The sequence below is a fragment of the Oryctolagus cuniculus genome, chromosome 21 (genome assembly GCF_051225735.1).
Source record: "Oryctolagus cuniculus isolate XC-2025 breed Fujian yellow rabbit chromosome 21, ASM5122573v1, whole genome shotgun sequence".
NCBI classification, from domain to species: Eukaryota; Metazoa; Chordata; class Mammalia; order Lagomorpha; family Leporidae; genus Oryctolagus; species Oryctolagus cuniculus.
Genome location: NC_142887.1, coordinates 30,661,832 through 30,675,930, shown reverse-complemented (window position 1 = coordinate 30,675,930; position 14,099 = coordinate 30,661,832). Strand labels below are relative to the sequence as shown.

At 61.2% G+C, this 14,099-nt stretch overlaps 2 protein-coding genes across 5 annotated transcripts in view; one reads left to right on the top strand and one right to left on the bottom strand.

Annotated features, from left to right (window-relative positions):
• RSPH14 (radial spoke head 14 homolog) overlaps nt 1-14,099 on the top strand; it is a 69,966-nt gene that overhangs the window by 14,177 nt on the left and 41,690 nt on the right. The window lies entirely within an intron of this gene.
• GNAZ (G protein subunit alpha z) overlaps nt 71-14,099 on the bottom strand; it is a 46,310-nt gene continuing 32,281 nt past the window's right edge. Inside the window, exon 3 of the mRNA XM_051837136.3 lies at nt 71-1,883. Coding sequence (XP_051693096.1) covers nt 1,539-1,883 — 345 coding nt within the window. The 3' untranslated portion in view covers nt 71-1,538. The remainder of the gene's footprint in view (nt 1,884-14,099) is intronic.

The following is a 14,099-nucleotide window of genomic DNA, read 5'->3' as shown; positions in this document are numbered from 1 at the left end:
GTGTTCCGAGTGAGTTCAGACACACTCCAGCTGCACACATGGCACACAGCACACGGGGACGAGGCGTGGCTCCATTCAGGGTATTTTTTTATTTTCGGAAAGTAGACAATCTTTGACTTTCGTTACCAATCACCAGCTTCTCTCTTCCCCGTCTGTACATCCTTCAAAGTCCCGGGCCGTGACTGCACTCTGACCTTGGACACGCGTGGCTACCAAACACAGGATGAGAGCAAAGACTTGGCAAGGGCTCCGGGCGGAGCCTCCACTGTGGGGAGGAGTGGAGGGGAGGGGTTATATTCACACAAGGCCTTGGGCACCCACGGGCCCGGGGCAGGAAGGCCGGAGCTCAGTCCCAGCAGGGCCTCCCTCAGGCCACCAGCTGTGCCTTCACAGGAGTCACGGCTGCTCCCGGGACCCCCCGGCTCCCTGCCCCTCCCTTCACCAGGCAAAAACCGCTGAGGATTCACCCTTGCGACACTGAGACGTCCATCCGCTCCTAAGTGAAGAACCTTCTTTAAATACATCACGTTTGTTTTCTTAAATAAAAACAAAGCAGAAAAAAACCGCACCGAGAACAGGAGGTCGCTGCAGAGGGTTTATGTACAACGTGGTGCCCCCGCGGGGCTGGCATGAGGGCTGCCGCTCGCCCCGGGGTTCTCGTAACGACTTTTGACATTCAGCAAGCCAGACACAAGAAAGGACCATCCTGGAGGGGAAAAAAAATATGTCTTGAAAAAATCTGCATTTTAAAAAAGAATACTCAACTGCGTCGGAAATTTCCTGTATTTTTGTGTTTTTTCTTTTTTGCGAAACACCACGAAGTTTGGCCAACGACGACGACAACAACGAAAAAGAGGATGTCGGAGAAGAAAAAAAACCAGGTTTCGATTTTATAAAACATCACACTGGTAGAAGAAAAGCTGGGAACCCCAGCTGGCCTAGTTAGATACACCGTGCCACTCGTTTTATTGTGTCGATTTTTGCTGCATATTTCGAAGCTGTTTTATTTTAAAAAGAGCCGTGAGTGGCTGGAGGTCTGGTTGGTGCTGTCACCTGCCCCACCCCACCCCCTACCAGGGTCCCTGGTTCCACAATGAACGTGGCGGCCAGCAGGCAAGGTGCCCCAGGGCAGAGCTCTTCCAGGTGACGGGATGTACGGCTGGCCCGGCTCTCGGGCCCCAGCCCTGCCGCCTCGTCCTGGCGGTCTGGCGTGAGACCGCCATGCAGAGGGATGGGGCTAACTCAGGAAGGCAGAGTGAGGGCAGGATGGGCTAGTGGCGGACTTGCAACAGGCTCTCAAGTCTTCAACAGACCTTGATGCTTTGGGGAACTCTGCCGTCTCCGACGTGTGTGTTTGTGCACGTGTGTGTGCATGTGTGCGCGTGTGTGTGTCTATCTACCTAGTGATCTATCCGTACATATGGATGTTTGCGGAAACACGGGGCCGAGAGGCTGGGGGCTGCTCTCTGGGCCCCCTGTTGGCTGCCCTTGGGTCGGGGCCTCCCTCGCGCGGGTCTCGTCACAGGCGGGTGGGCCCCTCAGCAAAGGCCGATGTACTTGAGATTGTTCTGTATGATGACGTCTGTCACGGCGTCGAAGACGAACTGGATGTTACTGGTGTCAGTGGCGCAGGTGAAGTGGGAGTAGATCTCCTTGGTCTCCTTGTTGCGGTTCAGGTCCTCGAACTGCCGCTGGATGTAGACGGCGGCCTCCTCGTACGTGTTCTGGCCCTTGTACTCGGGGAAGCAGATGGTGAGCGGGATGCGCCGGATCTTCTCCGCCAGCAGGTCTTTCTTGTTCAGGAAGAGGATGAGCGAGGTGTTGATGAACCAGTTGTTGTTGCAGATGGAATCAAACAGACGCAGGCTCTCCGCCATTCGACTCTGGGCAGAGGAAGGCGCCGGCGTTAATCAGGGGGCAGTGAGTAAGCGCAGACCCTGCACCCGCAGCCCCTCGGCAGGGCCTCCTGGCTGACCCTCTGTGCCTGGCCTCCGACGGGAATGGCTGACACTGCCCTCCGTGCCTGGAGCCTGACCCATGCCCCTTCTGGATCCCAGGACCTCAGCATGTAGCTTTGGAGCCTCCTCCACCCCTGTGGAGCTGGGCACCCACACCTTCCCTGACGGTCCCTCTCCCGGGTCCTCAGCCTGCCCCTGTGTGGCTATGCGACAATGCAAGGCTCCCGAGGACACAGCTGTCAGACCACAGCTGTCTGGATGTGAACATGAGCAGCTGTTGCCTAATCTGTGCCTGACCCCCGACCTGACACCTCCATCTTGCCATGCGGCATCTCAGTCCTGGGCCAGCGTGAGGGGGCAGGCAGCCTGTGCCTCCGTACCCAAAGATGGCAGGTTTACCGGAGCCAGGAACAAAGTGGCAGCCCTGGGCTGGGCTCCTCTCCCTGGCTGTGGGCGTCAGGGGCCTCCGGCTGCCCAGGGCAGGATCCCAGGCAGGATCCTGGCTGTGGGCTGCCTGGTGGCCTGGACTGAGTGGGTGCTCGGGACCACGATCACAAGGGCCCCTTCTCAGTGTGTTATGTCAGTCTGAGTTTTTACAGAGCACGCTTTTGTGTGACTCCCAAAGCTGGTTTCCCTGTGAGCCAGTCATTCTCACTTCTGCCTAGTGCCACCACCTGGCACTGTTGCTGGTGACAGCAGACCAATCCCCCCACCCGGCCCTGCCCTGTCTGAGCACAAACTGAAGGCGTGGTGTTGGGACAAGGTCTGGCACTGGTGAAGATCTGAAGCTTCAGATTTCAGGGCTTTTCTGACCAATGACATCACTGATGCCCGTGCTAATGAGGATGGTAACCACAGCAGGCTTTCACCACACAGACGTGAGGCACCAGCATCACCGTGACTGCGGTCATGATGATGGTCACACACGGAAACCCCATTCTCCAGAGCCCCTGGGTCCCCCAAGGCAAAGGCCCCGGCAGTGTCTGTGCCAAGGAGCAGCCTGGGGTGTGGGAGGGGCGGATGCCTGGAGGTACCCGTCATTACCTGGCACACGTGCTCCACCTGGGAGACCCCACACTCCTGATTTCGATGGAGCTTAGACACTGACAAGCTGAGAAGTCTCAGGTCCAGGGTGGGGGGCCTGACCTCTGTGCACAGGAGCCCAGGAGGCGCCAGTGCCTCTGGCGGTGAAGTCCGTGAGGGCAAGATCACCGGTGGTCTAGGAATGTCACATTCTCCCGCGGGAGTAATTAGCGCTAACGGGTTCCTGGAAGCCGCATGGTGAGGACGGCTGTGGTAATGGAGTGTCATTTCTCACAGGGGTGCTGTCATAACTGGGGGCTGTGCTTCTGACCCCGAATTCTGGATCAGAGAAATAACAGCGGTGCCTGTTAGCACGTATTCATTTGGTCAGTTCACTGGGCACACCGGGTGACTCAGCCTTAGGGCCATGAGCCCAGGGGCTTTGGGGACAGAGGCCAGGAAGGAACAGCAGACTGTAGCTGGGGTGTGCAGGGGGGCTTTCAGTAGGGTACAGAGCTGGGGGTCAACAGTGGTGGGCAAGCCTGCCCCCTTGAGCCCCACTGGGCCACTTGGGGTGACAGCCAGGGGAGTCTGAGGAAGAGGAAGGGCAGGAAATAGCACTTCCATTGGCCATGGAGAGCTCTGCGGTACATGTGCACCTGCCCAGGGCTGCTCTCGGTTTGTTGGTGAACGGGAGCTCAGCTTTCTTCTCTTCCTTGGCACGAACTCTGGGGGACCACACTGGCCATGGATCACTGGGTGCCCGGAAGTCACAATGAATACCTGCGCATACACCTGGCCCCTGGCCTCATTTATCATCTGGGCCCTGCCTGGCAGGGTTTAGGAGGCCCTGACCGACTATGCACGCTGGCACCCCTGATGCTTGTGGAGCCCTCCCCTGCATGTGGGCACTGCCCTGCCTGTACCCACTCTGGGATCGTCATGAGCCGGTGAAGGGTCAGTGTTCAGACACCTGGTGCTGGCACGCACTGCGTCCAGGGGTGGTCCCCAGACCAGAGGGAGGCTTGTGGGTCTTGGAGGTAGGGGAAGTGGACTGGGGCGGGGGGAGACTGAAGAAGCATGGGTAGTCACAGAGACAGGACCCTGACCTGCCAAAGTTGACAGGAGAAAACTCTTTAGGGTCCGAGAGATCAGTGGTAGAAGAGGCCATGGTGGGGCAGGGGAAGGGCTGGGTGCTCGTCTCCCTGTGAGACCCAGCGTCCAGACCATGTGGGGGCCTTGTGGCCTCGGGAGCCAGGGTCGTAGCAGTGCCTGTCCCTCGCGGCCCCTAGCGTGTACAGGTGGCTACTCCAGTACCGACACTGCAAACTGCAATCTTCGAGAAAAAGGAGCTGTGCTATTTTGGGCCGTAACTCTGGAAACCATGGCAAGCACCCATGCTGGGGAGGGAGAGGAGGGATGCAGCCCCAGCTCGCCTTACCCTGTGCCTGACCTCCTGGGCCTCGCCCTGACCATCCATGTCCAGCTCACTGGGCAGGCCTCACTCATGGCGCCATCTTCCTGGAAGTCTGGCTCATCTCCCCACAGCACGCGTCTGGCTGTGCCCCCTGCACCATGATAAAGTCCCAGCCCCACAGTCTGGCCTTTGGGGTCTCCCTTGCCCCTCTTCTCCCTTGATGGGTGTCCATGGCCTGGGAGGTGGCTCCACCTCCCACCCAGTCACCTCTCTTTCTGCTGCAGAGAGAAGGGTATGTTGGGGTCAGCACCAGGTCCCTGGGCCACGGTCGGAGGCAGCTCTGGGGTCCTGTGACTTTGCCCACGGCCGCTGCATTGCAGTGACTTCCTCCCTCAGCGCTGTATGAACATGTTCTCCACATAGCCAGGGTCACAGGAGCTGCCTCTGCAGCCCACCACCCCACTGTGAGGGAGGGCAAAGGCCTCCCCTTTCAGGCAGGGGACTGAGCCCAGTGCGGGACCAACCTGCCATGGCTCCATCAAAAACCCTATGTGGCATCGACTGCGGAATCCTCTTCCCCTGAGAGGGCCTCCTGCAGCTGCCAAGGGCACAGTGGTGGCGGCAGAAGCACCGGCCATTTGCTGCTGGGACGCCAGCCCAGCTCTCTCCAGGGCCTGCTCACCAGCGGGCCAGCACCTCCTTGGAGGCTGGGCTTTGGCCTTCCAGTCTGAGCTCTTCACCCCAGCACAAGGCTGGCCCCTGGAGTGACATGCTGCAGCAGTGGCCTGCGTCTGGTTCCTCAGAAGGCAAGGTCCCTCGGTCCTGACCCTCTGTGGAGGTTTCTTGGTGACACCAGGGGCAGCTGTCTCTGGTAACAGGCGCCAGGGTCCACGCTCACCTCAGTCAAGTCATTTCTCCCCTCTGAACTCAGTGTCCTCAGTCAGAGCATGTGGGCACCTTGTGCAAAGGGGCACTGCTGCCCCAGCAGGGGCTGTGCCCCATCATGCCACTGCCCCTCGTGCCGACTCTGGGATGTCCTCTCGCCAGCGGGTCTGTTGGACGCCCTGCACCTCCCTCCGCCACCAGCGCAGCAGAGGTTTGGGGAAGGCTGCCTGGCTGCAGGCAGGGCTTCCACAGGTGACACTCCTGTGCTGGCCACAGAGTTCCAGGTCAGCTTGGCTCCTTGGGAGGCTCCTGTGACCTGCACCTCACCTTCTGCCTTGGCCCCTGGTGCCCCCTGGGAGGCTGGTCTCCTTGCAGTGTGTGCCCCGAGCTGTTGGGGGGGGCACAGAACAGCCCCAGTACTAGGCAACAGGTCTCGGGGGGCTGCCCCTGGCTTCCTGTGCCTGGCAGGGAGGGACCCACGGTGGCCACCTCAGTCCAGTCTGCACCTCACAGAGGAGCAGAGGCCCCCTTGGCATCTCCACCTCCAGCTGGGGAGAGGTCACTTGCCTACCTGTGACAGAGGGACAACAGCAGGTGCCCACTAGGCCGCACTGTCCAGATTGGGAGGAGGAGGGGTCTGTGTTTGGAGCCAGGGAGCCTGCAGTGTCTCCTCATGGCTGCCTGGCCCCAGTGTGGCATGCCCTGGCCTTTCTGTGGCAGCCGGGGGGGACCAGGGCCTCGTGGAGCCTGGGTGTTGGCCCTCCATCCACACACCCCTCCTGGCAGACTCAGCGCCAGGTACCAAAGGCCACCCCGGGCTGCTTTCACTCCCTGTATCAGAGCCCCAGGAACAGTGTCCTTCCTGTTCCCTCCTCACAGGTCACCGCAGGCATGGTCGTGACCCACGTCCTGTAAGTGGTGACTCACTGGCCACCCTGGGGGGATTGCGAAGTCCTCCACAGCCCTCTCCTGCACCCCCCCCATTTCTGATGTCCTAACATGCGCCCCATCTTCCTGCAGCCTCCTGGGGACAAAGTCTGGACCCCACACCAGCCCTTCACCATCGGGTGTTCTCCTACCCTGCCCCCCCAGCTGCTCCCTGTTCCTGCACCTCAGCTGCCCAGGTGTTCCACAGCCTGTTTGCCTGTCTGTGCCTCACACGGGATGAGGCTGTGAATCCAGCAAACACAGCGTGACTTGGCGCAGAGTGCACGGGCAGTGTCAGGCCAGGACCCCGGATCTTCACGGATCATGGCCGTAAGGACCCCTCCCCCCGACTTGCACCTGCCTAGGTGCGCCTAGCCTGACACAGGCCCGAGCTGATCATGCTGCCTTGGGGTTCTCAAAGTCTTAGGTTCCTTGAAAAAGACCTGAGTCAAAATGGCAGAAACATCGGTCCTGTCCCCTGACCTCGGGCGAGGCCCCTAAATTTTTGTGGAGGAAGCCAAGTGCCAGGTCGGAATTGGCATCACTCAGGGCTGCCCCTGCTTGTGGTCAGCTTCCCCCAGGCCTTGCACCTGTTTCATGCACCTCCTGTCTCAGAGGCTGCCCTGAGGCCTGCCCCCTCCTTACGGGGAAGGCCACCAGGTCTCAGGCAGCCCAGGGACCCATTCACCCCTTCCTGCGGGTGTGCTCCAGAGGCGGTGGGGCCACAGCCTGCTACCCACGGTCATAGTGACTCATGCACCAAACCCTTGTTATATGTTGCTGCTGCAGATAGGGGGCGCCTATCCTGCGCCGTGGTGGCTGGGACATGGCCACATGGCTCTGGAAGGCTCAGCACTGACCCGTCCTGTCTTCCTTCCCAGTCACTCTCCTGCCACCACATTCCCACTTTCAGGGTCCAAGGCTAGGCTACTGTGGTCACAGTGCAGGGCAAGGCCAGCAGGCCCACCGAGGGGTCTCAAGTCTCAGGTGACAGCAAAGACGCAGGAGCTGTCAAGCTTTTAGCTCTTCCTGGAACCGTGTGAACCCTGGCCCCGTGCCTGCTTTGCCTCCCTGGGCAGGTGTCTCCGGGTGCCCTTTCGTGTGAGCGGAGAGGCCTGGACAGGAAGAGCCTACACTGCTGGCGTGGAAGCTGTGGGGCAGCCTGCAGGGGCCAACCCCGCTGTGCTCTGCCAGCCACCAGCTCTTAGTGGTTCTGAGCCTCAGTTTCCCCATCTGTAAGACAGGTGACAGCTAGCAGCTGGCATTCAGGGACCAGACACACACTATCTGTGACTCAGAGAAGTGACCGAGTGAGGAAGGCGGAGGGGCAGGGCCACAACTCACAGCAGCAGGGACCTTTGGATCTGGAGGGGAGGAAAGGCCCAGAGATGCCGGGGACATGGTGGGTGGGTGGGCTGGGGCTGGTGGGACCAGGGCCTGCGCGCTGGTCCAGTTGGGTAGGGAGGCTCTGTCGGGCCCTAGGCTATGGTTTCCTTCCCATGGGACACTGTCTCGCTTTAGGCAAGTTTGGGAAGCCCAGCTCCACTGCCACCAAGAGCCTGAGTGGTTGTTTGCTGGGCCATGAATTCAGCTTTTCACAATGGAAGCCATGCTGTGGGACCTGAATGAGCCCCATTCACATGGACAGGGCTGGCCCCGGGGCCGCCCACCCCGAGCTGAGCCACAGGGTGCCAGGCTCGGAGGGCACTGAGGGCAGCACCCTGCCTGGAGGGGCTGGGCTTCACACTGGCCCCCTCTTGTGGTGGGAGTTTAGGGGCACCACAGGGTGGGGCATAAGTGGAGGGGTGCAGAGGCGCAGGTGATACAGGCAACACCTCCCTGCTGGCTGGCCTGGTGTCCATGCTCGGAGAGTGCTGTCTGCCCCTCCCGCTTTCTGTCCCTGACAGAGGGAGAAATCCAGGGCACAGGTATCCCCAGACTTTTGAGTGGGGAGAGGGTGAATGGGCCTCACCCCTATGCTTCGTGGTCACAGCGGGTGCACAGAGGGTGGAGGAGCCCGTGCCTCTTGTGCCCCCAGATCTGGCTCCCGTGTTAGGTGTGCCTGTGACTGCCGGGGGGAGCGGTGTGAGGACAACCCAGGAATCCACCCCAGGGACAGGGTCCAAGTCCCAGGGCGTGGCTTATTCTCTGTCTTCAAAGTAGGGGCAAGGGAGCAAGGGAAGGAGTGTGTGTTTCTTCTCAGAGAAGTCTGGGGGGCCAGGGGTGCACAGGTGGCCCTGCTGGCTGTGGGAGGCAGGCAGGGGCCACACTCAGAGGGCTCTGGACCTGGGCTCTGGGGGAAGAGGCCAGGCTGGGCTCAGCACACGGACTGTCCCGTGGCTCACAGCCCTGTGCTTCTCTGGCCTGGCTGCCAAGAGTCCCTGTCAGGAATTCCTTTTCCTCTGGGGCTCCAAGCTCCCAGCAAGGCTCAGCAGGGGTAAGATCCTGGAACGCTGTGGGCAGGGACACCTAGGGAGGTTGCTCAAGACGGGGCGGTGGCAGCTGCCAGCCTGGTTGGGACAGGACTGGGACACAGGGAGGTGGTGTAAGACCAGTGGGGAGGATGCTGGGAGCAGCAGGACCCCACTGGGCACGGAGCCAGGTGTCACAAGCGCTGTTCAGTCAACCGCCAAGCCTCGGCTTGCTGCCCGGAGGAGTGACAGCTGCAGGGGGGTACTGAGTGCGAGAGTTGTCCAGGTCAGGGTCAGCCTTGGGGTCAGGGTCTTGTGGGTGGCTCCTTGTGCACTGCAGCCCTGGCTGCTTTGGAAGCTACACGACGGCAGTCACCCCTGCTGGGAATGCTGTCCTTTCCCGGTGCCTCCACGTGGGTTCCTGGGAGCAGGGTGGTGCTGGCTGCCCTGCCTTCTCTGGGCTGCAGCCACGTCTCTGAAGTCCCCTCCACAGTCCCTACCACTGCCATCTCGTCTCCCGCAGTCCAGTCCTCATCCCCACAGGCTGTCTTCCCTTTCCAGACTCCACCCACCAGCCCCCACCCTAGCCACACAGGCAAGTGGGGGAGGAGAGGGACTGAAACCAGGAACACAGCTGGAGGCATGCTTTCAGGGTGCTGGGAGAGAGATAGGCGGCCCAGGAAGCCCGTGGCCTGGCCCCTAGTGCCCTGTGCAAATGTCATGAGTGGCGCCTGTTTCCTGGGGACTCTCACAGGTCCACTAAGACGATGACCACGGAGGGCAGGGGACCAAGCCTGAGACGTCCCTGGCGTCTCAGGACCCACTCCCGGTGCCGTGGCTCTGTGATTGGAGACTCTGGGCTCGGAAATGACGAGGGAGCTTGGATCTCACCCTGCCCAGCACCTCTGGAATCAACACAAACAGGGGCGGGTGCACAGGGGCTCCTGTGGCACAGCTGTTTGTTCCCTCCTGGCTGCCCATAGGAGGGGCTGGGAGGTCCCGGGTGCCACCAAATGGCATCGCTCCCTCTTCTGGGCCGCAGTTCCTGCCTCAGTAGAAGAGCTGCTCCTCCAACATGGTCGCCTGGTCTTAGTGTAGTGACCGTGTGTGGGGCTACTTGGAGCGGTTCTGTGTCTCTGTGCCACTGGTACTGTGAAGCTTCTCTGGACGCGACCCTGTCTCCAGGTCCTAAAGACCCCAGGCACGCAGACCCTGAGCCTTTTCTGAATCTCTCTTTGCCTCCAGACTGGACTGAGTCCAGTGTGCACGCCTCCCCTGCCTGGCCTGGGCCTGGCTCTGTGGCCACAGCCACAGGGCAGCTCCTCTGGCTCAGCCACACTCCTTGGCTTGGGAGTAAATGGGGGGGAAGTCATGTGCCCACCTGGTCCTTAAGAAGCTACAAAGCTGAGAGGGGAGATGGTCACTCTGGCGAAACCCGAGCAGGCCAGCAGGTGGAGGCCATGTGAGTCACCTCTGCTCACACTCAGGGGGCCGGGGTTCGGCCGTTCCCAGGCAGGTGGTTACTGACTGTCACCTGCTGGAATCCTGATGATACCCCCACCCCGCCCCATGGGAGATGGCTTCCTGAGGGCAGTGCCCTTGTGCTTAGCTCACCTGTGCCTGGATGGAATCACTGCTGACCCCATGCAGACAGGGGTCCATCTGCCCACACAGCCTGGACCATGGAGGGTCATGGAGCTGCCCTCTGCGTGCTGGCCGTGCCCAGGTGCATGGCAGCCCCGTGGGTCTTGCCTGCACTGTGCTGCTGCTGCTGGGAGGGAGGCGGTAACAGCAGCTGCCCCTCCCTCTGCAAAGCTGAGCACCCAGACGCTCGATGGCCCAATAGCCGTTTCCATGACAACCAAGGAGGCTGCCTCTACCCTCCATCTCATGCAGCTGTGATCCCAGAGCTGGCCGAGTGTCCCTCCATAGGGACTGGCAGGCCGGGTTGGTCAGACCAACATCCACGCCGGCCCACTTGGGAAGGTCAGGAGAGCACAGCACCTGGGGATGGGTGGGATGCTGGGTGTCCTTGCTAGGAGGGAGCATGGGTGTACAGCCGCAGGGCGTGTCTCGCTCGCGTCACCTGTGGGCAGCCCCGATGTTTTCCCTCAGAGATGCACGAGGCTCCTCAATTTGGTGGGGAGAGGAAGCCCCCAGTGGCTTCCCTGCCACACTCCCACTTTACAGAGCTGGACATGAGGCCCCTCTGTCTGGCCCTCTGCCCGCCCCGAGGAGAGCCCTAGGCAGCGTGAACTACCCCCACCCCAATCCCCCACACCGGGCCATGCCCCCCATGCTACTGGCCTCAGGAACAGGGAAGTGACTGGGGACAGAGCCGGATGCCCAGGGTCACTTCCAGTCTAATCCGGTTAGCGCTTCCCTCTTCCTCCTCCTGCAAAACGAATGCTGCCTTGCCGGCCTGCAGAATTGGATTAAACGAGGCTAATGACTCAGTGAGCCCCTGGCTGCCGTGGAGCCGGTCTGCAGGGACCCTGGGGCAAGAGGCAGTGCTGGTGGCCAACCTCGGGAGCACAGAGGGGTGGGCAGTGGGTGGGGGAGGGCCTGCCTGGGCTCCCTGCAGTGCTTCCCGAGCCTGGACCCGGAGCCCACTCCTCCCTGCCCTGGTCATGTGAGTGTGCAGGATGCAGAGGCCAATGGGCACGGTCGTGCCTGCAGGGAAGGCTCTGCTCTGGGTCAGACCACCCCGGCCTGGGGCCCCTATTCCCTGAACACCTCCCTCTCCCCCATCAGTCCCAGGCTGACTGCAGCCCCTGGCCCCACACGCTGCGTTATTCTGTGTCTGGCTACAAGCTTCCGAAGTGCCCACCCTGATAGCTCTGCTCTGGTTCTGGGTCAGAACCCCCCCGCCCTCAGCTTGGAGTTCACCTCTCTCTGAGTCCCCCCTCCCACCCCTGGGGTTTCTGGCAGCTGTAGGTCTCCCTGGGTGACCTGCAGAAGGCAGGATGCAGTCCTAAAGGGAGGGGGTGAGGGAAGTCATCGTCCCCGCCTCCAACCCCTACCCACCTCTACACAGCAGCAGAGCCAGCTCCGTGGTCTCCTGCCTACCTGCTCAGCCACCAGAACCATGCCTTGGTTCTCCTTGACCTCTGCGTTACCCCCAGAGCTTGGTCCCGGTAGCCGAGAGACAACAGTTATTTTGGGCGATGGTGAGATGAGTCACAACAGAAATGTGGTCAACAGGCAGCGATGAGGAGGCTGCAGCCCCACGTCCCCCACCCACCGGGCGCCGTCTGGGCCTTGAGAAGAGGCTGCTCTTCCCGGGAGCCCAGCCTCCCCCACACTGGCACCCCTTCCCTGGCTGCTCCCTGACACTGCACGCAGAGCAGGCCCCTCCCTGCCTGAGGGGCAGACAGGAGCAAGGGGCAGTCCTGGCTTCCCGGGATCCGCATGCCACACCCGTCCAGCAAGGATACAGGCCTGAGGGGTGGCCAGCACCACACCCTGGGAGCTGAAGGGCAGGCGGTACAGAGCATAGCGTCTGGCTGGGTGGTGGGCAGCAAGCTGACTGCTGCCAGAGGAGGTGGCGGCACCCAGGCCATGGTACAGCTCGAGGGATGTGGCATGCAGAGGGCCAGCAAAATGCTGTGGCCCTGTCCCTGTCCCGTCCTGTCTGGTAATGGCGCCTCTGTGACACTCAGGGAGCATGCTGGGCCTCTCCTCCCCACTGCCACCACTGCCATCTCTCACCCAGCCCCGTGTCTTTGCATCTGCTCCATGACTGCTCCCCAGGGCTCCCTCGGCAGACCGGATGGCCTCGGCAGCCTCCCCAGCTCATTGCCAGTCACCCCACCACTCCACACATGGCCACGGCCGTGCTGTCCTGCACGGCTCGCACTTTCCTTGGGTTCACGAGCTGGGTAGCTCGCTGAACTTCCCACCTGAAGCATGTTCTAGTCGTGACCCCGACCCTTAGATTCACTGCACAGCTTTTTGCACCACGGGCCCTGGTTCTCGAGATCGTTCGTCATCTGCCTGTGAGCACAGGGCCGCCTGTCTTGGGGGGGGGGTCTCCCCAGCTCTGCCCGGGGTGGGGCAGATGACAGAGTCAGATGGTGTATGCTATAGGTGTTTGGTGTGAGAGGGGGTGTGGGTACCTGACTGCCCGTGGACCTGACCCCAGCTTCCGACACAGATATACTACCCTAGCCTGGCCCACACGTGATCTGGCCTAGGTTGGGTGGGGAGGAGTCTGCAGGCCTCATACCTGCCCCCTACCCCGCTCCCCTGTCTTGCCCCTATGGGGACACCTCTTTTCCCAGCCCGTCCTCTGAGGACACCCCTGACATGGCCAGGCAGGAGACAGGCACCCACAGGAAGTTCTGATAGGAGTGGGGTTGGGCTTCCCCCACCCATTGCCCCCAGCAGGCCTGCCCTGGCCTTCCAGTGATAGCTTCCGGCGATAGCTGGCCTGCAGGGGGCCTCGGGGTTTAGTGGGTCAGTCTGGCAAACACTCCACATAGGTGTTGCGGAAGGCAGGTGTGCTTTCAGCTTGAAAATGATCAGGAACTGTCTGATCTGTATCTTGGCGGATGAAGCCTTGAGTTTCATTTCTGTGATTTTTGCCTTGTGTGGCCAATGCCCTGGGGTTTGGGTGTGACGGCCACATGACACAATCCCACAGCCGCGTTCCCCCTGAGAGGGTTTGTGTGTCCGCTGGGACACTGTGCGTGGGCCTGATGCTTGGCTTCTGCTTCCTACCCCAGCTGTCACCTGCAGAGGGACTCCCTGAGTCTGTAGGACTGCATGGTCAAAGCCGAGATTAGCAAGTGGTGTGGAAGGATTAGCAACTCGGGAGCCTCCACGTGGTGCCGTCAGACACTCCCAGGCTTGCGGTTTTCATGGGGCCCTTGACCCTACCCCAGTGTACTGCCCCTTACTGCCATCTTCTCTCCTCCCAGCCCCTGCAGCTCAGCTGCTGCCTAGGGGAGGTGGGTTGGTGGTGGTGGGGGGACACCCACGTGGCTCAGGAGTGGCCCATTTTACCTAGTACTTGGCCCTCGAGGCCTCAGGCCAGCAACAGATGGGGCTCTCTGGGGTGGGGGCTGGGCTAGAGGCATGTCTCCCCCAACCAAGTGCAGAAGCCACAGCCTTGGCCTGCCGGTGCCATGGTCCCTCCCTTCTCGGTGATGCCCAGGGACAATTGTAACACTCATAGTAACAGCAGCAGCCTGGCCTACCATTTCAAACAGCAAGGGCTGTTTAAACAAGATAACAGGCTGCCGGCAGAGCTGTAACTCAGGCCCTAATAGCCTGAAAAGCCCTTGTCCAACCTGCCAGAGACAGCCGCCAGCCGCTTCCTGCCTCATGCACCAGTTCAGCTGAGGGCCACCTTGTCGCCTGGCCTGGACATTCCTGTTTGCCTGGTCTTCCCATGGGCACAGCGTGGAGGGCGGGCAGCGGTGACCCTAAGTAACAGCAAGAGTGCTGCCTCCTAAGCCACCCGAGCACTCTTGG